Source organism: Crinia signifera, chromosome 19 (genome assembly GCF_055691185.1).
Source record: "Crinia signifera chromosome 19, ASM5569118v1, whole genome shotgun sequence".
NCBI classification, from domain to species: domain Eukaryota; kingdom Metazoa; phylum Chordata; class Amphibia; order Anura; family Myobatrachidae; genus Crinia; species Crinia signifera.
The window spans coordinates 18,620,102-18,645,099 of NC_139226.1; the positions used below are offsets into that span (position 1 = coordinate 18,620,102).

Sequence of the window (24,998 nt, forward strand, 5' to 3'; positions counted from 1 at the left end):
TCAAAACACGTAAATACATAATAATACACAATCAACAAGATTAGTATCATTCACAATGTGTTAAGGCAACATAATGACTCTATTATTTGCATATTTAGACCTATCATATCTGCCAGGGGGTCGCTCTATCATCCAGTGTCCACCTATCTGGATTGTTTCTTAAATCCATGTATCCAACAAACTAGAGCGTACCTTAGGGATACTAATATGCTTATCAATAGATTAGGTGAAATTGATATTTGCCCTGAGGGAATGCTTCTGTGTAGTGCTGATGTTACCAGCCTATACACATGCATTCCGCATCAGGAAGGTATGGAAGCTGTGCATAACTTAATACGGGATAATGTATATTATCATGGGCCTCCAACCCATTTGTTTATGCAATTATTGTCTTTAGTCCTTAACAGGAATTACTTTGTTTTCAACAACAATCATTACAGACAGCGCCTTGGCTGTGCGATGGGGTCCTCGGTGGCCCCATCGTACGCCAATGCGTTTATGTGTGAAATTGACAATCGATTGTTTTTTCAAGGTCCCGATAGTGATAAAATTGTTTTATATTTAAGGTACATTGATGACCTCTTGCTACTGTGGAGAGGGTCAAAGCAATCTTTAATAGACCTTTTTGTCCAACATAATCTTTCCAACAGCCCAGTAAAGTTCACATATGTCATTGATGAGAGTATGGTTAACTTCTTAGATGTTAGCATTAAATTGAATAATAACAAACTATCTACTATGCTTTACGTCAAAGAGACAGATAGGAATACCATGCTCAGACATGAAAGCTGCCACCCTTTACCCCTCCGTGATGGCCTTCCCTATTCGCAAATGTTAAGGGTTAAGCGCATCACAAGTGACCCAGACCAAACCCTGAAAGACCTTAACCTTATGCAAGAGAGATTTGAACATCGAGGTTATAGACGCAGAGATCTAGAAAGGGTAAAAAACAAAGTGATTAACATCCCTAGAGAAGAAGCATTAAACCCAGCAACAAAGGAAGTTACAACTACCCAAAAATTACCTTGGGTTAATCAATTCTCTAATGAAAGTCCGGTAATCACTAAAAGGGTTAAAAAATTGTGGCCATTAATCACTACTGATAAGGATCTCCCAGGTTTAAACAAACTACAGCTGATGCCAGCGTACAAACGGGGGAAGAACCTAGGTGATTTACTGGTGAAGTTAGATGTCAGTAGTCTTACTAAAAAATCTGCTCCTAAGCACTTTCTGACTCGCCCGGCTGGGTGTTTCAGATGCATAGGATGCATTACTTGTCGTTCCATGATGGTGGGTGACTACATCACACACCCACACACAGGACGTAAACTTCCTATCAAACATGCTGTAACCTGTTCTAGTAGATTCGTTGTGTACACTCTGTCTTGTCCATGTGGTCTTTACTACGTGGGCAAGACAGAGTGTCAATTTAAAGAACGTATGGCAAACCACCGGTATGCCATTAGATTGGCATTGAATAGTGGTAGCAGTGAACAACCCGTAGCAAGACACTGTGCCCAAATGGGTCACAGTGTCGCTAGTTTAAAATCTAAAATTATTGATCATGTTCCTGCACCACCCAGAGGAGGTAATAGAGGTAAACTCTTGCTGCAGTCGGAGGCGAGGTGGATTTTCACCTTGGACACGATTGCACCAAGAGGGCTCAATGAGCAGCATGGGCTGCAAAGCTTTCTTTAAAGGAATCTTGTTGGTATTATTCCCGCAGATCCTTTTTACATATTCCATTAATATTTGCCATATATTGACATAAAGGTATCATAGTAGGCCAGTGGATAGCACATGATTTATTTATAAATAAAAATAAATTTGATATTGAAATGACTAAAAATTATCTAAATATGCAAATAATAGAGTCATTATGTTGCCTTAACACATTGTGAATGATACTAATCTTGTTGATTGTGTATTATTATGTATTTACGTGTTTTGAATGCGTTTTTAAACTCCTTTTTTTTCTGTTGTTTATTCAGTTTCTATAGCAACCACCCGGCGGCCGTACAGCGTAGTCCTGTGAGGCAGAATGAAAGACAGTGCTGATGTCATCACTGGGCGCCCCGGGAGGCGTCGCACAAGCTGTGACGCAACCAGGAAGCCTGAGTGAGTGACCGGACGGTCCGACTTCGCGCCAACAGGACGGCGGGGACAGCTGATCCAGGTGAGTATGCAATTATGTGTGGGCGGGGATATTCACGTTTTTGGGTATTTTACTGTGCATTGTATGATAGTTTGTCATGCCCTGAGGACGAGCAGTAGCTCGAAACACTGTGTCGGTGGATTGATATGCAATAAAGCATTTTGAAAATTCTTATGAAGTCTCAGAGTGCCGCCCTCGCTACAAGATTGTCTATATCGCTGTTTATGCTGGAAGGGCACCAGAGCAAGCTGCATTTTTAACCCTGGGAGTGCCGGATCAATCTGTATGTATATATATATATATATATATATATATACACTTAACATCGGCACTCACCTTTCCTAGTTTTGGGGTGCCCTATGGCTTGTGACCACATTGTTTAAACAGACATTGGATGGGCTCTGCACACACTAAATTAACTGATAATAAATAGTGGAGATTTGGTTCATGAATTGATCAATGCATTTAAGCCTGCAGCCCCCGTCAAGGGACCCCACTGTTCTGCAGGTCCTACCACTATCGCTGAAAATGGCTGCAATACACATAGCTATCACATCAATGTTTGATACCAGGCATGCTATCAGGTCTGAAGCTCACAGCAGACTTTGCTTTTATAGGTGAGCAGCTACCAACACACCTGTCACTAATCATCTAGGGAAATGGCTAACATAAGCTATGGAATCTTAGTTAAAAACAGGGTGCATGAGAGAATGTGACCACAATAAGACTAATTAAAAAAAATAATCTAATAAACAATATATACACTTAACATCGGCACTCACCTTTCCTAGTTTTGGGGTGCCCTATGGCTTGTGACCACATTGTTTAAACAGACATTGGATGGGCTCTGCACACACTAAATTAACTGATAATAAATAGTGGAGATTTGGTTCATGAATTGATCAATGCATTTAAGCCTGCAGCCCCCGTCAAGGGACCCCACTGTTCTGCAGGTCCTACCACTATCGCTGAAAATGGCTGCAATACACATAGCTATCACATCATGTGATAGCTATGTGTATTGCAGCCATTTTCAGCGATAGTGGTAGGACCTGCAGAACAGTGGGGTCCCTTGACGGGGGCTGCAGGCTTAAATGCATTGATCAATTCATGAACCAAATCTCCACTATTTATTATCAGTTAATTTAGTGTGTGCAGAGCCCATCCAATGTCTGTTTAAACAATGTGGTCACAAGCCATAGGGCACCCCAAAACTAGGAAAGGTGAGTGCCGATGTTAAGTGTATATATTGTTTATTAGATTAATTTTTTTAATTAGTCTTATTGTGGTCACATTCTCTCATGCACCCTGTTTTTAACTAAGATTCCATAGCTTATGTTAGCCATTTCCCTAGATGATTAGTGACAGGTGTGTTGGTAGCTGCTCACCTATAAAAGCAAAGTCTGCTGTGAGCTTCAGACCTGATAGCATGCCTGGTATCAAACATTGATGTGATAGCTATGTGTATTGCAGCCATTTTCAGCGATAGTGGTAGGACCTGCAGAACAGTGGGGTCCCTTGACGGGGGCTGCAGGCTTAAATGCATTGATCAATTCATGAACCAAATCTCCACTATTTATTATCAGTTAATTTAGTGTGTGCAGAGCCCATCCAATGTCTGTTTAAACAATGTGGTCACAAGCCATAGGGCACCCCAAAACTAGGAAAGGTGAGTGCCGATGTTAAGTGTATATATTGTTTATTAGATTAATTTTTTTAATTAGTCTTATTGTGGTCACATTCTCTCATGCACCCTGTTTTTAACTAAGATTCCATAGCTTATGTTAGCCATTTCCCTAGATGATTAGTGACAGGTGTGTTGGTAGCTGCTCACCTATAAAAGCAAAGTCTGCTGTGAGCTTCAGACCTGATAGCATGCCTGGTATCAAACATTGATGTGATAGCTATGTGTATTGCAGCCATTTTCAGCGATAGTGGTAGGACCTGCAGAACAGTGGGGTCCCTTGACGGGGGCTGCAGGCTTAAATGCATTAATCAATTCATGAACCAAATCTCCACTATTTATTATCAGTTAATTTAGTGTGTGCAGAGCCCATCCAATGTCTATATATATATATATATATATATATATATATATATATATATATATATATATATATATATATATATATATATATATATATATATATATATATGTGTGTGTGTGTCTTTTTAAAAAAGGTTATTCTTGCATATACTGTGTAGGGGCAGATTAATCAAAGCTTGGAGGGAGATAAAGTGGAAAGACATACGGTACCAACCAATCAGCTACTATCATTTTCCAAACACAGCCAGTAAAATAACTAAAGTTTGATGGTTGGCACTTTATCTCTCTCTAGAGCAGGCATTCCCAACCACGGTCCTCAAGGCACACCAACAGTGCAGGTTTTTTCCCTCAGATACTAATTTAGTCACCTGTGCTCAAGCCTGGATATCTACAAAACCTGCACTGTTGGTGTGCCTTGAGGACCGTGGTTGGGAATGCCTGCTCTAGAGGGTGTAACTACACTATGTGCATTATATGCATTATATGTTTAACAGTCAAGAGGTTGGTGCACAAATCTATGGAAAATGCAGAACTTCAGTTTCACAGAGGATAAACAAGCGATTGCAGTAATATTACAACATGACTACTTTTTACTGATTCTATGTTACACAATGTAACTGGATTCTAGCACAATAAGACACTTGCAGACCAGTGATACATTTGAGATTTACAGTTCAGTTCCCCTTAATGCAAATAAACTGTTCATGGTTTGACCATCATAAGAGTGAATTCTGATTAAGTAGCCGTTTATTAGGGTTTAACCTTGTTATCTTAAAATGAATTAAGTAATGGAAGAAAGACTGTAACATTTAGCTGATACTGCAGTGTTAAACAAATAAGGAGAGGAAATAATTTTACTGTACCTCCAAATAAAGAAGGCAATTCCTAAAAGTGCAATAGTGGAGATGATTCCAACAATAGTTCCAATATAAATGTTAGTTCGAGGTCCCACTGTAGAAACAAGTTATCTTTATAATTCATTAATAGTACTTTTTTAACATATCTTAACAATAACATAATCATCATCATTATTAAACGGTCCCTTATTAATATTTAAAATAATAATTATTATTTTGTTTTTTATTTCCATCTTTCCCCTTTTTTTTCTTTTTTTTCTTTATTTTTCTTATATTTTTTTTTTATATAATTTTTTTATATTGACAATTTTTCATTTCTGTTTTAAGCATGTACAGTGTGTGAAATGCGTTGGAATTTAAGGAGCCCCCCCCCCCCCCCCCCAAAGGAGAGACAAGCCACCCCCAGCCACTTTCCCAGCCGCTTACCACCGCTAGCTGAACCACGAGCTGGAGCCGGTGGATGATGTCACAGCAAAAAAACGCATAGTCCCACCGCTGAAAGTACAAGCCACTGACTTCAGTTCTACACACACTGCTTGCAGGGTAAGCCAGGGCAAGTCTCCCGCAAACAATCTGGTGCACTCCCAAAGCCGCTATAATGAGTTTAAACATTACCTTGGTCTATATTGTTATTTTTATGTATTATTTATTTTTTTATTTATTCATTTTTATTATTTCATTTATTTTCATTTTTTTTAATATCTATTTTATTTCTACCTCTTCCTCTAATCTTATTCTTCCCCTCCACCCCACCTATCCAACCCCAGCGCTTGACTGTAGTTGTGCTTGCAAATGTCCCCAAAAAATAAAAACCAGGTAAAAAATAATTGTTAATTTTTCCCATTTTTTGCAGTAAATTACTGTAACCTGTAATATCAGATATTCATATTATTTATATCATGTATTGTGTTATCCCATACATATTCAACACTACCAAAATATGTTATCATGCCATCAAATTAATGAATAATAGAAATTGTTCTCAACAGCATTACTGTTTGTTCATACTAACCATCATCAATTTTGTATTTGCCTTTATTTGGTTAAAATTCGTCCTTAAAAAAAAATAGTTTTAATAATAAATAATCGTCAGGTATTATAATGATATCAGCTGAAATTTTCATTTTGCAACTACGATTATTTCCAATATTTTTTTTTTACTTTTGCATGCTTTACCATCCACGTTGTCCCCAAATGCTAAAAGTAAAGTGTGCCAAGCCCAGCAGTAGTGGACACCCATTGACACCCAAAAAAGGTGAAAACCTCATGTTGACCTTTTCTATGTCAACCTTTTATGCATGTTATCATATTGGTGTTGACCTATTGAAGAATGTAAAAAGTTGCATCATGACCATGGCCTTCATATATTGTTACAATGCACACTGGGCATGTTCCTTTTTCTGTTTCCTTCTCTTTTACTCCCAGCCGTTGTCACATACAATATGTCTTCAAAATACAAAGTAAATGATGACTCGCACCAGAGCTGGCCCTAGGCATAGGCAAACTAGAGCATACATTCCCTAACCTACAGTATGGCCAGCTCTGACTCACACAACTGCACACATTGTATAAATATATGTAACAACTGGCTAAGTCTGTCATGACTCTTACATGCTCAGTGGGTGATGACAGTAGGTGATGACATCACAGACACTACTGGGTGGGAGAGAGGTCAAAGTTCAGCCTAATTACTAGTTACTGTTTTTTATCACATCTTTCATTAGTACCAGTCAGTGACAAGATGTGGAACAACCCAGAAAGCATTTTTCAGGAATGGTTTGAGGCCACTCATCCACATTTTTCCCACCAAATAAAAATTTGGTTTGCAATATAAAACTTAGAGGGGAGGGGTTTTAACACAATTGCGCTGCTGGATATAGTAAATTATGAACTCCAAGTCAAGTGTGGGTATGACCAGAAAGGAATGAAACTGGACACGCTTGTAGAAATTAATATTTTATAAATGTAAAAAATTTTTTATCAACCACATATACATGTACAATAACACTAAAATATATAAAAAAGCATATTTAAGAATAAATCTTGAATAGTGAGGTGTCTCCAAGGTGGGGTAGATTCCCAATAATAGGGTTTAACTCAGTTCCAAGGAAATAGAAGAAAGCGCAATATTAAGCAGTCATGAATTTAAAGAAGCCAAATTAGCATGTAGACAAACATGCACTAGATGGTAGGCAGTTCTTATTTGTAAAATAGGAGAATTTATCTCACCCAGATGATTGTAGATAGCGGGGAGCCAAATAGGTGTTTGTTTAGCTCGACCCAAGTGACCCTCCAGGAGGCAGGGACAAGCAGCTGAAGAACGCTGTATGTAGAGCGGCTATGATGATTGCGCTCAGTAGCGCTCCGTGGTGTTAGTAGCCTGCGTCCCCTTGTAAGATGAACCGGGGGACCGAGCACGGTCACGGCCTGTGTAGCAGGTGCTCGTCGGAGCTGTTAGGGGCGGCAGATGAGTTGGCAATCAGCCGGTGGCCGCGTGAGACGCCGGCTTTGAATTTAGCGGTAAACGCTGGGAGTCAGCTGTGCGGCTGGAAGCTGAGTCGGAGGTGGAACCTTGGAGACACGTCAGGTGAAGTATGTATTGCGTCAACGCGTTTCGTACCCTCACAGGACGGGAACTTTTTCAAGACAAGTGGGTCGAGCTAAACAAACACCTATTTGGCTCCCCGCTATCTACAATCATCTGGGTGAGATAAATTCTCCTATTTTACAAATAAGAACTGCCTACCATCTAGTGCATGTTTGTCTACATGCTAATCTGGCTTCTTTAAATTCATGACTGCTTAATATTGCGCTTTCTTCTATTTCCTTGGAACTGAGTTAAACCCTATTATTGGGAATCTACCCCACCTTGGAGACACCTCACTATTCAAGATTTATTCTTAAATATGCTTTTTTATATATTTTAGTGTTATTGTACATGTATATGTGGTTGATAAAAAAATTTTTACATTTATAAAATATTAATTTCTACAAGCGTGTCCAGTTTCATTCCTTTCTGGTCATACCCACACTTGACTTGGAGTTCATAATTTACTATATCCAGCAGCGCAATTGTGTTAAAACCCCTCCCCTCTAAGTTTTGTCTATCTATGAGCCTAGCGAGCTCATTTAACACGTGCAGCAGCTGGTTTTTTGTGTAATAGGTGTATAAAATATAGCACCATTGTTATATTTATTATTATTTTTATTGGAGCGCCAGGTAAGTGAATTAGTGGATACCCTTTGGTACCCCTCCTAATCCACAACCCTTGTCCTTTTGCAATATAAAATCTAAAATGTCTGCCATATCTCTGCAATGGGAGCCGGGGGTCCAGTGGCGTAACTATTACATTTGCTCCCACCTGCCGCAAATTCGGGCAGTGTTCCCCCCCCCATTTAGGGTTAACAACCCCCCTCTCCTCCCGCCTCCTCCCTGTGCCGCCAGTGCCTCCTGCCGCCGGTGCTTCTGTCAGGTCCAGGCTCTCCCGGCTCCTGCAGCATATAAAAAGTGACACTCAGAAAATGACTGCCCCCATAATGCAGACAGTTTTTGAGGATGCTAGAGTAGGCGGCGGCCTCCTCTAGCAACCTTAAAAATGGTCTGCTGTATGGGGGCAGCCATTTTCTGATTGTCAATTTTTATTAGCTGCAGGAGCCGGGACCCGACAGAAGCGCCAGTGGCAGGAGGTACCAGGGGCAGGGACAGACGGCAGAGGGTAACTATAGCCCTGCAAACTCCTCCCCCCCGGAGCCCACACCTTCTGAGTGCCTCCCCACCACCGAGGGGCTGTGGGACTATTGTTATGCCACTGAGGGGGTCCCCATTCAAAGGCTCACATTGCCAGGAAGACATGCTAGAAGGGAAAAGCAGTATTACAATGTCAGGTTGAGAAACGAGAGAGTGGATGATATAGGACAGAGGTGCTACAAAGGACATGGTTGAGGATACCGATGTAGGATGGAGTGGGAACCGGGGTCTGAGTTCGTAGAGGAGGATAGATGCAGGAACTGAATCAGAACTGGAACTGGCACAAAACTGGGGCGGAACTGTTGTCCAAGTTAACATATAAATAAAATATAACAGGACACATTTATGAATAATTCAATTTCTTCCTTTCATCCTTATGTACAGTAGTCGATAAAAACACTCTATCTAAAAACATTAGAGCAAACAATAATGAACCCCCCCCCCCCCCCCCCCCAAAAAAAAAAGAAAAAAATACCATTAGTTTCCTATTTTTGGGAACAGGGCAGTAGCATGCACAGATGTGTAGAGAGCCATGCCATACCTGGTAATAAATAGGAGGTGTGGCCTAAAAGTGAGGAGGGGACAGAGGAGGGCACCTGCTTCCTACTTTGCTGTGAAAAGCAGGTCCCTCCTATTCGGCCACTGCCATCTTCCAAGCAATATTTGGGAAGATGGTGCATGTGCACTAGAGAGTCAAGACTTTGGCACAGTGCAAGAGCCTTTGCCATTAATGTGTGGGCACCATCTTGAAGATATCAAGTATACTAGAGTTCAGGACTCCCCTTTAGTGGAACACACTCCCTTGCTCCATAAGACTCTCCCCGACCTTGCAAAGCTCCATATGGGCACTGAAAACTCACCTACTCATCAAAGTGTACCCCATCCGCTGCATAACTCAGTCCTGAGGCTTGTAATCTGACCCCCTGCCTTATGCCTTGACCATCTCTGCCCAATTACATCCGGCTATCATGCCACCTCCACTTGCTTGCACCTCAATTAATCTCTTTGTCTCCCCTTCCTACTAGATTGTAAGCTCCTCAGGGCAGGGCTCTCTTCCTTCCTGTTGTTAAAGCCCTCTTCTCTTCACATGTCACTCACAGCCCTCCCATACTCCAACACACAGTGACCATCCTCGTCTACTGCTCACCTCCATCATTGGCCACCAGCCTCTAGTAGCACGTTGATCAATTCCTCACTACTCACATTTAAGCTGTAATGTATATTGAATTGTGGTGCTCTTTACCTGTACTCTATTTGTTATTTATTTGCTGTAATGTTAAGTTTTGTCTCCCTGTACTGTTCTTTTGTGTGGTGCTGCAAAACATTTGTGGCACCTTATAAATAAAATTATAATAAAAATACTAATACTTGGGCAGTGGACCAAGGCCACTTCCAGAAGCCCAGGCCCAGGTAATTAGTACATCTGCCACCCTCCCTCAATGCCAATGTGCATGAAAGCAATAATATGTCATACTTACATTTAATGTTGAGTTTAGCAGTCTTGTGAGTTGTTTGCTGATTGGGGAATAAAACTGTACACTGAATTGCTGACCCAATATCTGCAGCAGAGGGTTGATATGTCAGTTCAGACAATGCTCCTGTCAAACCCTCACCAAGGTCTAGTTTATGTTCAGTGACATGTGAACCAGTGACATTCCAAGTGAATGTAGGTGGACTGGAGGCACATGTGTGATTAGCAGAACACGTGATTGTGTAGGGTTCCCCCACGGTCATCTCTCCTGGCACTGACAGCTCCAATTCAGGTGGGACATCTGCAGAATTGATATAAAAGTGTATAATTATTTTCAGAAAGTATAGTGTAAATATATGTGCATAAGAATAAATAATATGTAGTAACTGGAACCAACTCATATGGGCTTCATGAATACTGACAATGTACATTCTTATTTTAATGAAGCTACAACCATTATATATTTCTTTTCACATCATGTATATGTAAATTAACAATTTATTAAAAAATATTACATATACAGTACTACTTATGGACTGTAGTTCAAATAATGCTTGGGATAAGCATATTGATATCCTTACAAAAAAATAAGGATAAAATATGGTTTGAGGTAACATGTTTAAAAAAAGGGGCAGACTAGATGGGCCAAGTGGTTCTTATCTGCCGTCAAATTCTATGTTTCTATGTTTCTATGTTACGGTATTAATGATGCAAGTAGCAACCATGTCCAATAATTATTAAAGTACTATTTCAATGGGATTACTAAAAAGGAATAAGGTTTCTTTCAGCCCACCTGTGTTGTAATAAATGGGCTATCTGCTATTGGTGTTGATATTTCAGCCAAGGTGGACAGCAAACATTCAACAGTAACTCCACCACTGGTGCACTGTCACCTGGTACTCCAACATCTGGTGCTCCATCACCGAAAGAATAAATGGTGAATCCATATGTGTCCTGATAATGATTTCCCATTATTTTGAACCTTTACCTGAAATTAGTGGCACCACAATAGGTAAAAGGGGTACGGGCCGGACCCAGTTGTCACCCATTGGGGCCTGACAGCAAAGTGCCAGCTCCTTCTTCTAATTTTATGTGCAGCACCTGGCTCCTATTAGTGTGTAGGAGCCAGAACTTGTAGCCACAACACTGTCTGGAGCAGCCCGCACTTCCTGGACCTCCAAAGTGCTAGAAAAAGCTGTAACCCCACCCCTTATAGAAGCTCGACTCCCATTCAAGACCCCCACCCATTTTATCACTGCAAGTCTACGGGGCACGTATAGCTGAATCTTGTACACATGGGTAAGTGACACCCCTGCCTCAATTTGTATCTTGAAAAAAGGATATAGTGACTGCGCTCAGGTCTTGTGTTTCTAGTGCAGCAAAGGTATTGGAGGTGCCCGCCCTCCCGAGGGAACAATGTTAAAGGAAATTATACCTTGCGCTCTATATTAAATGAAGTGTGCCTGTTTATGAGCATTAAATATTTTATTATTTGGAAAAACACTAGTAAGATTATAATCGATAAAAACTGATTAATAATAACTGTCACAGTGACATGATTGAAGCATAAATTAAAAATTATACAAATTTAAAAAGCATATGATCAACACACTGCTAATGCCATCTGAATGGCAATAAGTGAATACAGTATTAAATCCAATGGGCTGATCGATATAAATGCGAAGTGAGCAAAAAAGATTGTCCCAAATAAGGGATCTTATGATGCCTATTGCTTTGGGATGAAATAGTATGCAACCCCAATGTTGTCCACGATATTAATCTGTAAGATGGTGCCACATTAGCCGGACGGTAGATGGTGTGAATCACAGTGCGGCGTCCCGCAACTGTGATAACTGTCAATGTGCGGTGATGTTTTGTCCAGTGAGCCGGAGGACGCTCTGTGAGGAGTCGGGTGGGTGCAGGGAGAGGCGAGTGAGTGTTGGCGTGTCCGGGCCTACTTACCTCCTGAAGCTTCAGCCGCCGCTGGTGCCGGGGTCTGGATGCCGGATACAGCTGGCTTCTAGCGAACAGGAAGCCTTCGGTCTATATGGAGGTGAGGGAGGCCCCAACTGGACCGTTGATTGTACCTCTATCACCCTCCTACGGACCTAGCCTTACTCACCCGATATGCTCTGGTGCCGCTTGCCCGTCGGATGTCCAGGGAGCACTCCTGTCTTCAGTCCTCAGATGTTGATCACGGCGTCTCGTTGTTGGCGCTCTGTTTCCGGGTCACGTGACCACAATTGTCAATGATGCTACGGCACTGTTGATGTTCACTGCAGATCTGTGGTTGGTACGTGTGTGGATGGGCGTGTATGATCCAACGCGTTTCAGCCAGGGATAGGCCTTCTTCAAGGATGGTGTGCAGTCATTGGTGCTTCAGTTAGGTTCCATTTATCGTCATCCTGTGGGTGGTGCTTTTCTTTCTCATTGGTTCATTTGTTCAAACATGCAAATAAACATTGTCAATAGAACTGGGCATGCGTGAAATGTAGCAAGTCCTAGTTGTTTCTCTACCCGATAAAATAAGTGATACGAATTCAGTGTCAGTCTGTGGAATTGATCTTAAACAAACTTGACAGTAAACAAACATATTGGTCCATCTGTAATCAGAATGGGCATCAGTATAAATCTTGATGATGAACATTTTTATAGTTGATGTATCCGGTGGTAGTTAATGGAATCATCAGCTATCATTATTGATTTGTTTTTTGTGCAAATACAATAAAATGGGTCTATGACACATGGCAGGCGCTATTTCCTTTATGAAACAATTATAATGAATGTGTGGTCATAATAATATGAGGTTGAATCAATTAACTGGTGCCATGCAGTCTGTGTTTATTCAGTAGTAGGTAAATTGTACTAACTAGTGTATTACGCTACTCAGGATGTATCATTATTACTGGTGCCCGGTCCCATCTATTGTCTTATTCCTTCTTACTTCTGCGTAATGAGGCTATTATGAAAATCGATATTCAATCCTCTTGGGGTCATTGTTTTTAGTGTGAAAATCCAATATAGTTCCCTTCTGTCTATTATATTGCAATGGTCACCCCCTCTCCAATTTTTTAGGGGGGCATCAATGGCCGCAAAGAAAAGATTAGTGGGATCAGACTGATGTTTCTCTTTATAATGTAGTGATACACTGTGACTCTCAAAACCTCTCTTTATATTCCTTACGTGTTCGTATAATCTTGATTTTAGGGGCCGGATGGTTCTCCCAATGTATTCGAGGCCGCAGGGGCATCTCAATAAATAGATCACCCCTTTGGATTCGCATGAGAGGTTTTGTCTAATTTTATATGGGTACTTGTTTCCTATCTGGGCGCCCACTAAGTTAATTGCGCACCATGCTATTCTCCGTAGAGAAATCGGATCGCATCGCATCGTACACATACACGATATTGAACGATGCGATGCGATGCGATCCGATTTCCCATAGGAAACAATGTTAAATGGCTCAATTTAGCCAAATTATCATAGGAACAATAGTAAATGGGCCAAAAACACCCCTGAACATTGAAATGTCCCCCCAAAAGTAGTTGACGCCACCCCGCCATCAACGTGAACCCGAAGCGTGGCGAGCGCAGCGAGCCCGCGAGGGGCGGCGGTACGCGTCCTCCGACCTTTTCATGCCCTACTATCCACGTCGGCGTGGAGTGAGAATAGAATAGTGTGGCGAGCGCAGCGAGCCACCGAGCCCGAAGCGTGGCGAGCGCAGCGAGCCCCGCGAGGGGACGCGGATACCTTCACAGGTAAACGCGTCCCTTCGCGGGCTTCCCAGGTGTCCGCGTCGCCCGCGAGGGGACGCGTATAACTGTGAAGGTATCCGCGTCCCCTCGCGGGGCTCGCTGCGCTCGCCACGCTTCGGGCTCGGTGGCTCGCTGCGCTCGCCACACTATTCTATTCTCACTCCACGCCGACGTGGATAGTAGGGCATGAAAAGGTCGGAGGACGCGTACCGCCGCCCCTCGCGGGCTCGCTGCGCTCGCCACGCTTCGGGTTCACGTTGATGGCGGGGTGGCGTAAACTACTTTTGGGGGGACATTTCAATGTTCAGGGGTGTTTTTGGCCCATTTACTATTGTTCCTATGAGAATTTGGCTAAATTGAGCCATTTCACATTGTTTCCTATGGGAAATCGAATCGGATCGCATTGCATCGCATCGCATCGTTCAATATCGTGTATGTGTACGATGCGATGCGATCCGATTTCATTACGGTGCCGTACGTACAAAACCTGGGCGCCCAGATAGGAAACAAGTACCTTTATATGTGGTTCCACTGCCTAGAGATTCAAATGTTGTTATCTGTTTTGTAGTGTTTTTTTTTTGTGGTTTTACAAGCACTGCATTTACCGCAGTAAGAGAATCCCCCTTTATGTTCCGTATTATTCAGTGTAGTTTGGGTAAGTGTCTTCGGTTTGAGATGGTTTTTAACTAACTTCTGTTTTATGTCTGGGGCTTTCCTAAAAACGATTTTCGGTCGTGTGCCTAATGTCTCTTGGAGATCCGGATCCTCTAACAGGAGATCCCAGTGTCTTGTGAGTATCTGTTTAATCTGGTTTGAAGACCTGTTATATTGTGTAATGAAAAGTGGTTGTGTTTGCATCTTATCAGACTCTGTATTGACTATCTTTGTAAGTAATTGTTCCCTATTCATTTTCATGGTATCTTCATAGGCCTGTTTGACTGTCTCATGATCATAAAGTTTCTCTGTGAATTGTGTCATTAATTCTGTCCCTTGTACCTTGTAGTCCTCTAGTCTGGAACAATTACGTCTAACACGTTGAAATTGCCCTTTCGGAATGTTGGAAAGCCATGGTTTATGGTGTCCGCTTGTATTAAGAATATAACTGTTGACGTCTACATTTTTCCTAAACGTCTTGGTGTGTATTGTGTGGTCATAAATAAATATTTTCAGGTCTAGAAACTCAACTCTATTCTGACTGTAATTGGTGGTAAATGTTAAGTTTCTGTCATTTGTGTTGAGATATGTGGTGAATTCTGACAGGGAGGATTCTGACCCCTTCCATATAAAATTGACATCATCTATAAAGCGCCGCCATAGGATCAGGTTAGCGCCCCAGTTGTGGTCAGTCCAAATATAATCCTCCTCCCACTTACCCATTCAGTTAGCATTAGCAGTGTGTTGATCATATGCTTTTTAAATTTGTATAATTTTTAATTTATGCTTCAATCATGTCACTGTGACAGTTATTATTAATCAGTTTTTATCGATTATAATCTTACTAGTGTTTTTCCAAATAATAAAATATTTAATGCTCATAAACAGGCACACTTCATTTAATATAGAGCGCAAGGTATAATTTCCTTCAATTTGTATCTTATTCATATTGTAGTTACCTATTAAGACATTGTGCAGTATTCAATGCCGGTGCGAGCGGCCGGCGAGGGGGTTAAACTGCGAGGATCACAGAAAACCAGTGATCCTCGCAGTTTAACCCCCGCGCCGGACGCTCGCACTATGCAACGATCCGGGGGAATCCTCGCCATCACAGAACGGCGAGGATTCCCCTAAACTGCGAGAGCCACGGCTAGTGCAGCAAACTCGCTGTAATTAGCCTCGGCTCTCGCAGCTTTTGGAGGCACATTCGCAAATTCCCCCTCGCTCAAAAAACGGAGCGAGGGGGAATTTGCGAATGAGGGGGGTCAGTTGAATACTGACAGGGTGAGCGGTGACTGCGAGCAAAAAGTCCTGCTTGCAGTCACCGCTCGCCCACGGCATTGAATATATGCCTTAGTGTTCTAGGTACTAAGGATTAGTGTTTCTGTCACAAAAGTATTCAAATAAAGTCACAAATTAAGTGTAACAAGGGGAGGGGGGGGCATGGTCTGAGCTACTTGTATTGAGCCTTCACCTTTTGTCTTTTTACCCATTTTTGCTACAAATCTGAAATGCCAGTCACAGTAGTCTGTTGGCAGCTTGGCGTCGTTAAGTTAGTCTGCCCCTGGCACAACTAATGGGGGTATTTGATGCAATATGAGATAGGTGTATTTGGACACATCTGTGTATCATAATACATTCACGGCAAATGATCAAACAATATACAATTGTTATTTAATTGTTAGTTAAAATCATTGAACTCTTGTGCACTACAAGAACATGATAAAAATTTGATCATCTAAATTGTTTTAATGATGATGACCCAAACAATGGGTGTAGATGACTAGATAAGCAGTGTGTAGATAGACAGACATTAGGTCGATCCCAAAAGGTCAACTTGCAATAGGTCAACATGGTCACAAGTTGGACATGGGAAAGGTCAACATGGGTAAGGTCGACAGGGTCAAAAGGTTCAAACCGTAGACATATGAAATGGTTGACATGAGTTTTTCTAAAAAAGAAATTATTAATGTCGACAACTGTCCCCAATTAGTGTAATGCGTACCCTTGTATGGCTCATTCAACTATTATTGAAAGACTGGGCTGATGACTGTAAGTTGTGTGTGTGCAGCGCTGATGCAGGGATGTTAGCTGATAACTGGCTTATAACACTCCTGCAATTGCTGGAAATGAGTAGTCATTATGTACAGCTTAATTTTTAAGTGGCTGACCATTCACGATCCGGTCAGCGTACCGGCATTGGGGTACCTGCAGTCAGAATACCGAAGCCGAAATCAAAAAAACTGGTGATAAAAACTCCAATGCTACTGACAACGGAATCCCGACTGTTGGCATCCCAAAACGTAAGTGTGCCATGGCTAGTTAGGTTTAGGCCCATGGCAGAGCGTTAAGAGGTGAGGGTTAAGGTTTCCCACTAACGGGGTAGCTTGGTGTCAGAATGTATGAGTATGGAGGGCATAGATAGGTTTAGGGACTAAAGGGGGTGGTTAGGATTATGCTGCGGGGCAGAGGGTTAAGGTTATGCTGCATGAAGGGAGGGTTTGGGTTAAGATGGTAGGGCAGATGGTTAGAATACTTACCAGCTGGGTGTCAGAATTCTGACTCGCTCCGTTTTTTCTGCACATCAGAATGTCACTGTTGGTCTTTTGACCGCCAGCTTCCTAACGGTCTACTGATACTAAGAAAGAAAAAAGGTAGCGCAACTGACACATAAACCTTTAAATAAACATTTATTGTGCACTACAGTAATAATAAAAACTTCAGTGAAGTATATAGTATAAAAACTGCATTAAAAAGCCACCAACATATGAAAGCATAGAGATCATCTGTTCCTAGTCTGTTTTGTAAAATCCTTAAGAATGATCAATGGGTATAATTACCAACAGTGTCCTCCAGGGGAATTGATCCACTTTAGGATGGCATAGCAGCTTTATCCTCCTGGGCGATGGAAAGAAAACACAGAGTCCCACTTGATGGTAAGGTGGCTGTGACTGCGTGCCACAGGGCGGCTGGTCTGGATAACAAAGTGCTGGTGCTGTACAAAGATGATGGTGGCGTAGGTGGCTAATCTGCAGCTCCTGACGCGTTTCCCTGTCAGTAGGACAGCTTTTCCAAAGGTATTTCAAAGGCTTTGAAAAAACTAGGAACAAATGATGGTGTTTTTTTATTGTTGTTTTTAACTTAATGCAGTTTTTGTACTATATACTTCACTGAAGTTTTTATTATTACTGAAGTGCACAATAAATGTTGTTTATTTAAAGGTTTATGTGTTAGTAGCGCTACCTTTTTTCTTTCTTTGCCAATCCCCTTTTTAAGGAGTTGCTCCCTCCTTAAGGTGACTGCTTGACGAGGCTATCCCATACTTTTGCGCCCTCCTTCTGCCACCCAGGAGGCAGTAAACATTTTTGGCCTACTGATACTATCCTGACCACTCAGTAACTTAGAACCGCTTTACACTGTGCTCCAGTATGTCTGCAGCTGTCAGGCGGTCAAGCAGGGTAAACACAACATGGCTGGTTGAGACAGTTTAGCCCGACCAGCCATTGATTGCATAGGCGTGAACCCTCCTTAAGCCAATCAGAACCAACTACTGTTACTAATTTCCTATGCAGCACTTTAATTCCACTCAAACACCTCCTAGCCAAGTCCCCCCTCCAGGGTACATAATCCCCTTAATATTATCTCCCAATCCATTATATTGCCTCTTTCCAAAAATGTTCCCAAAAAATATAGATTTGATTAAATTATTACTTTCTTTTACCTGTGACCTTTAGCTCAATGAAATTATAAACTTTTTTAAAAATATTTATCTTCCTGTCATTTGGAGAATATGATGTTTCATCTTGTCTTGTCACTTTGTGTACACGGAGATTGCACATTCCCTTAGTAGATGCTATCAGCGTCGCACGGTCCTTATAATCCCTCGATATTTCATCCTTACGTGTACTGTAAATAACCGTTTTGACAGGTAGATATTTGAGAACATGCCAAACCACTTCGAGGTTCTCAAATTCTGTGGGCGCTGGTGAGACTGTGCAGGGGATCTCAACACAAGAGCCAAGTAAGGCCTGGATTCTGGATGGGATGTTATACTCCCTTTGATAGCCAGCAGGCACTGGTTTAAAAGAGCAAAACACAAGTTATTGAGCAAGGCCAAGGTTACAGATCATAAAAATATCCTATAGATACTGTACTGTATGAGTCTAATTCTTCACATGATTGACCTTCTTGTCTACAGTCTGAATACTTCGCTAGACCCTACAGAATATTGTTCTGCAATGTTTTATTATAAAGAGACTATTGGTGAAAATGTAATAGCCTCCGAGATCCTCAGCCGTGAGGGATGCTGGCCGAACTAGGATGTTTTTTTAAAGGGGTAATCATTTGCAAGACAAAACCATACCTTGTAAGTAATTTCCCTTTTAAAATGACCCTTGAGTTTGAGTACTTCACAAGTAACATGTACCAGTCCACAATATCCATTATGGAAAGCTAAACATGGGCCAAACATTTTAGCATGGTTCAAAACTCAGACAATTTTATCCAGCTGAGTTAATTGTGAAATAAAAAATATTTAAGAAACATCAGTCTGATGGGATGGCATGAAAACGGAAGATAAAACAATGGGGATAAAGTGGAGATAAAGTGGGAGGTGACAATGCACCAGCCAATCAGCTATGTTTAAAAAAATGACAGTTGGGTGTTGACTGGCTGGTGCAGTATGACCTTCCACTTTATCTCTTCACCAGGCACATACTGTACATTTGCTCCAATATAATTAAAAGGATTTTTTTAAAATAAATCTATAAAATAAGTGAACCTGAACAAGCTGAATAATGCTTTGGGTGGTTCTCTTGCTGTACTGCAAATAGGCATGGATTAGGTCACAGACAATGTCTAGGTAGATAAAAAAAAAAACAATAGAAATAAGTCCCAAGGCGCAAAGCCCTCCTTCAGCCGGATCCACAAAGATGGGTCACCACTCAACCCAAATGTAGGAAAACTTGCTTTGGAAGAAATGGACCAATGGGCGCTGGAGGGTAGTATACACAAGTCACCGATGTTCCTCTCCAGAATGAATGATATAGGAGGGAAAATACAAAGATGGTATCAGAAATAATATGGTCTGATAACAGGAATGTCAATGGGGTTCACGATGTGGGTAACCATAAGCGTACCATCACTCACTATTTGAAAAGTAAAGATGTGCCCATAAAGGTTTCTTTTTATAGGTTCACCACACGTGCAGCCTCAAGGTCAAGGGATGCGTACCGTTGACGTGGGGCCGCTGTGCTGGACTGTTGAGTGAGGACTCCCGTGTATCAGTACACTAGAGACGGCATGGAACTGCCGGTGCTGAACTTGAACAATGAGTCGTGACATTTACATGAGAGGATCCCACCTTCTTAGAGTTAAAGATACCCAGATGCGTCTGTATCTACACATTCACCTGTGAGTACGGTACGCATCCCTTGACCTTGAGGCTGCACGTGTGGTGAACCTATAAAAAGAAACCTTTATGGGCACATCTTTACTTTTCAAATAGTGAGTGATGGTACGCTTATGGTTACCCACATCGTGAACCCCATTGACATTCCTGTTATCAGACCATATTATTTCTGATACCCTCTTTGTATTTTCCCTCCTATATCATTCGTTCTGGAGAGGAACATCGGTGACTTGTGTATACTACCCTCCAGCGCCCATTGGTCCATTTCTTCCAAAGAATGTCTAGGTAGATAGACAAGATAGATCAACATTGACAAAAGGTCTACCTGCACTAGGTTGACATTGACAAAATGTCAACACAAGCAAAAGGTTGTCATAGAAAAGGTTGATACATGATTTTTTCTCATTCTTTTGGTGTCAATGTTAACACCTTAGAACAGGGTTTTTTAACCAGTGTGCCGCGGCACATTAGCGACCGCGTGTCACGGCGACTCACCAGGGTCCTCCCTCCTCGGTGCTCGGCGACTCTGACAGCGTCCTCCCTCCTCGGCGCTGTCTGTGTGACCCCTGTAGATGACGCCGGGACGTTCCTGTGTGCATTAGGTCATCGGACCTATGCGTTGTGGGCACAAGGCGCATGCGCAGAAGCCTGCCACCGGAGTCATCAAGTGAAGTGCGCACTGCGCGCACTTTACAACTCTCCTGGAGGTAGGCTCATTTGGATGTAACATTTACATCCAACGGGTGCTGGTGCTGTGTAATAATAAAGGAGGGGTAGGTGTGTGTAATAACGAAGGGGGGGGGGGGGGGCAGGTGTGTGTAATAACTAAGGGGGGGGGGCAGGTGTGTTATTACACACACCAGCCCCTCCTTAGTTATTACACACACCTGCCCCCCTTAGTTATTACACACACCTGCCCCCCTTAGTTATTACACTTTAATAACAGGTGTGTGGAATAACTAAGTGGGGACAAGTGTGTGCAATAACTAAGGGGTGGGCAGGTGTGTGTAATAACTAATGGGGGTCAGGTGCGTGGAATAACTAAGGGGGGCAGGTGTGTGGGATAACTAAGTCGGGGCAGGTGTGTGTAATAACTAGGGGGGGGGGGGGCAGGTGTCTGGATTAACTAAGGAATATTTGATTAAAAACTTGTGGTGTGCCTTGGCAATTTTAAAGTCTTGTCCAGTGTGCCGCGACTTGAAAAAGGTTGAAAATCACTGCCTTAGAACATGGGCATCCGATAAGTGTAGCGCTTCGCTCGGCATGTTTCGGGATACCCCTGCACGCGGCACACTTTTCCATTCCAAGTCTACATGGATTTTGACACATGATAAATGCAAAAAACAATAGAAAAAATTCTGAATTTGTCATGGGTCAACCATTGCCATGTCCACCTTTTGTTTGTGTTGTCCTTTGTCAGTGTTGACCTAGAGCACATGTCTTCAACCTGTGGCCCTCCAGATGTTGTGGAACTACATTTCCCAGCATGCCCTGACAGTTTTGTCATGCTCTTATAGGAAAAAAATTGGCAATACATGTTGGAACATGTAGTTCCACAACATCTGGAGGGCCATAGGTTGAAGACCCATGACCTAGAGCATGTTGACCTTTGTTAGTGTTGACCTAGTGCATGTTGACCTTTTTGTGTTGACTGTCTAGCTAGACATGGTCTACTTGCTAACCGAATAACATTTAACTAATTGTGTTTTTTTTTTTTGAAACATTGCGAATTGCCTCAAATATTTTTTTTTTTTTACTCCGGCGGTAGAATTATAAAACAATTAGGGTTCAATTTACCACAGTTACTGAAAATGAAAAGAGGTGAGGTTGTCTATAGCAACCAGACAGATTCTATAATTTCTCTATTGCATCCTAGAAAGCGAGAGACAGAATCACCTCTTTTCATTTTTAGGAGCTTTAGAAGTAAATTTACCCCCTACTTACTAAACAATGGCAAACGATAGTCATTTTATCAGATATATACTATTCCATAATATAGTGCTGCTTAAAATCCAGCACCCCCTGTTCAAATAGAATTACTTGGCTTATATATCTTAGACCTAATTAAAAATGTTCTGCTTCAATATTGTCAATAAAATACAGGTTGAGTATCCCTTATCCGAAAAGCCTGGGACCACGAGCACTTCGGATAAATAATTTTTCCGGTTTATGGATTTTTTTTTTTTACATACAGTACTTATCTCGTCTCCTGGTGGTGCTCCGATGGTCACCCGGTGTCCACGTTGTCCCCAGGCGTCCAAGGCCGCCTTCAGGATCCTCTACAGCGGTCCAAGGGGGGCATTGGGCAAGTTTGCAGGCATGTTGGTGACGTCACCGGCCCATCCGCACACTCGCGCAATGCACCCCTGGACCGGAGATGCCGCTAAAGAGGATCCTGAAGCCCGCCGTGGATGCCGGGGGATGTGGTAGTATCAAAAAAGGGGCAGGGAAAAAAAACAACAAAAAAACCCCTGAAATATCTTGAAAAAAAAAACACTTATTTTTTTTAATATTTCAGTTTTCGGATATTCGGATACGGAATACTCAACCTGTATTACATTAAGCAGCTATTTAAATTTTTGAATGACTCTTTTTTTATTTACCTTGTACAAGAATGAAAAGAACAATAAATTGTTTTCTCATAATGGATGGTTGGATTACAGTATATTGCTGTCACCTGATGTAAGAATAAAGTTTCTCCTGTGGGTAAAAAAAAATAATTAATTACTTAGCTCATTTGAGAAAGAAAATCCCTTTCAAAGATTAATTATAACCAAATGAGTTACTTATTAACGAACATTTATTTATTTATTTATATTATTTTATTAACAGTTTCTTATATAGGGGTTTATTCTGGTTCACTCCTTCTGGCAAATTCCTTCTTAGATGGACAAAACCATGTGCACTGCAGGGGGCAGATGTAAAATGTGCAGAGGAATTAGATTTGGGTGAGTTATTTTGTTTCTGTGCAGGGAACATACTGTCTGCTTTATTTTTACACTGCAATATAGATCTCACTTTGAAGTAAAACCCCACCCAAATCTAATTCTCTCTGCACAAGTTACATCTGCCCCACCTGCAGTGCACATGGTTTTGTCCATCTAAGAAGGAATTTGCCAGAAGGAGTGAACCAGAATAACCCCCATAGAGCATAAATATTGTGCAGCACTGTGCAGAGAATATTTAAACATTCACATCAGTCCCTGTCCCAGTGGAGCTTACAATCTATAATCCCAATTACAAGTACACACACACACAGACATTCTAGGGTTATGTTTTTGTTCGGAGCCAATTAATCTACCAGTATATTTTTGGATTGTGGGAGGAAACCGGAGTACCTGGAGAAAACCCACGCAAGTACGGGGAGAATATACAAACTCCACACAGTTAGGGCCATGGTTACTGTATATTATAACCATTACAAACATTATAATTATTTTGCAAATATATGTATACAATTCAAAATACAATTGTCCATAGCAACATCTCATCATCAAAAGAATTCCAAAATGATTACATTTACCCCAAAGTATCAAACTAGATGTGGTCGATTTTATACAAATAAAAAATTGAAGTCTGCATGGCATAAATATATCATAAGAACCTAGAAATTATATTAAATATAAAAATAAATAAATGTATACACCAAACTAAAACATATAAAAATACATACACCAAACAAAAACATATATAATACATACACCAAACAAAAACATATATAAATACATACACCAAACAAAAACATATATAAATACATACACCAAACAAAAACATATATAAATACATACAACAAACAAAAACATATATAAATACATACAACAAACAAAAACATATATAAATACATACACCAAACAAAAACATATATAAATACATACACCAAACTAAAACATATATACATACATACACCAAACAAAAACATATACAGTATACATACACCAAACAAAAAAAATGCATTAATACACCGAAAACCATTATCTAGCTCTGATGGACTATTCGAGCAGTTGTTAAAATCAGGAGCATCTATTTGAGCAATTAAAATAGATCTATTTAAAATAGTACTTACTAGTTTGTTACATGCTAGGCTGCTTATATTGCAATACAAAAGGAAAACAAACACTTCTGTAATAAGTTCGCTCCTACATTGCATCACATCCTCTACGTCTTTGTAGCTTGTATTCGATTTGTTTATGAAACTGTCTCTGCTAAATGCTGAGGTTTGCTACCTGATTGTGAGTCAGGTCAAGTGCATTTTGGGGTGTTATAAACTAAAGCTTGAGAGGAAATTGTGAGAGATAAAGTACATCCCATCTGTCGGGATCTTCACCATATCCCTGAAGACAGATGGTGGTCAACATCAGTTAAATAATACAGAAAGACTGAGGTTCAAAACACCAAGGGAAGGAGCCCCTAATAATCCACATTAGCTTTTGCACTTACCAAAATTAAGTCATGTATACGGTATTGAAGACATTTTTGATGCACTCACTCTAGGTAGTAGATAACAATGATAGTACTCTGCATAGACTTGGGGATATGGATAATTAAAAAAGAAGAATACTGTATAAAATATTGCTAACTATATTATTGCTATTATTATAAATGGTCTGACATGATTGACTTCTCCAATGTAGCACCCTACTCCATAAATCAAGGACTGAAAATAAATGGAAGATAACTATAGTTCAGGACAGATAATGATGTGCAGCAAAGAGCAGGTGAAGGTAGCAAAACTTTTATTTAGGTACATAAATGAAAGGCAAAAATCAATAGGAGGAACAATAAAACTAAAGACGGAGAGTGTCTTTAGAGAGTGACGAAGACAACGTCCGAGAAGATCATCTTAATAATTATTCCTAGTCAGTATTCACTATAGAGAGGGGAAGGGGCCACAATTAAGTTGC

The 24,998-nt window shown here is 41.1% G+C and overlaps 1 protein-coding gene across 2 annotated transcripts in view; it reads right to left on the minus strand.

The window, feature by feature from the left end:
* Positions 1–24,263, minus strand: part of LOC146041721 (B-cell receptor CD22-like) — a 37,464-nt gene extending 13,201 nt beyond the window's left edge. Inside the window, exons 1-5 of one of the 2 annotated variants that reach the window (XM_083161635.1) lie at positions 24,161–24,263; positions 22,701–22,797; positions 18,409–18,762; positions 10,286–10,579; positions 5,066–5,153 (exon numbers count right to left, since the gene is read on the minus strand). In XM_083161635.1, coding sequence (XP_083017761.1) covers positions 5,066–5,153; positions 10,286–10,579; positions 18,409–18,762; positions 22,701–22,740 — 776 coding nt within the window. In that variant the 5' untranslated portion in view covers positions 22,741–22,797; positions 24,161–24,263. The remainder of the gene's footprint in view (positions 1–5,065; positions 5,154–10,285; positions 10,580–18,408; positions 18,763–22,700; positions 22,798–24,160) is intronic. The other variant, XM_083161636.1, reaches the window with a different exon arrangement.
* Between the last annotated feature and the right edge of the window lie 735 nt (positions 24,264–24,998).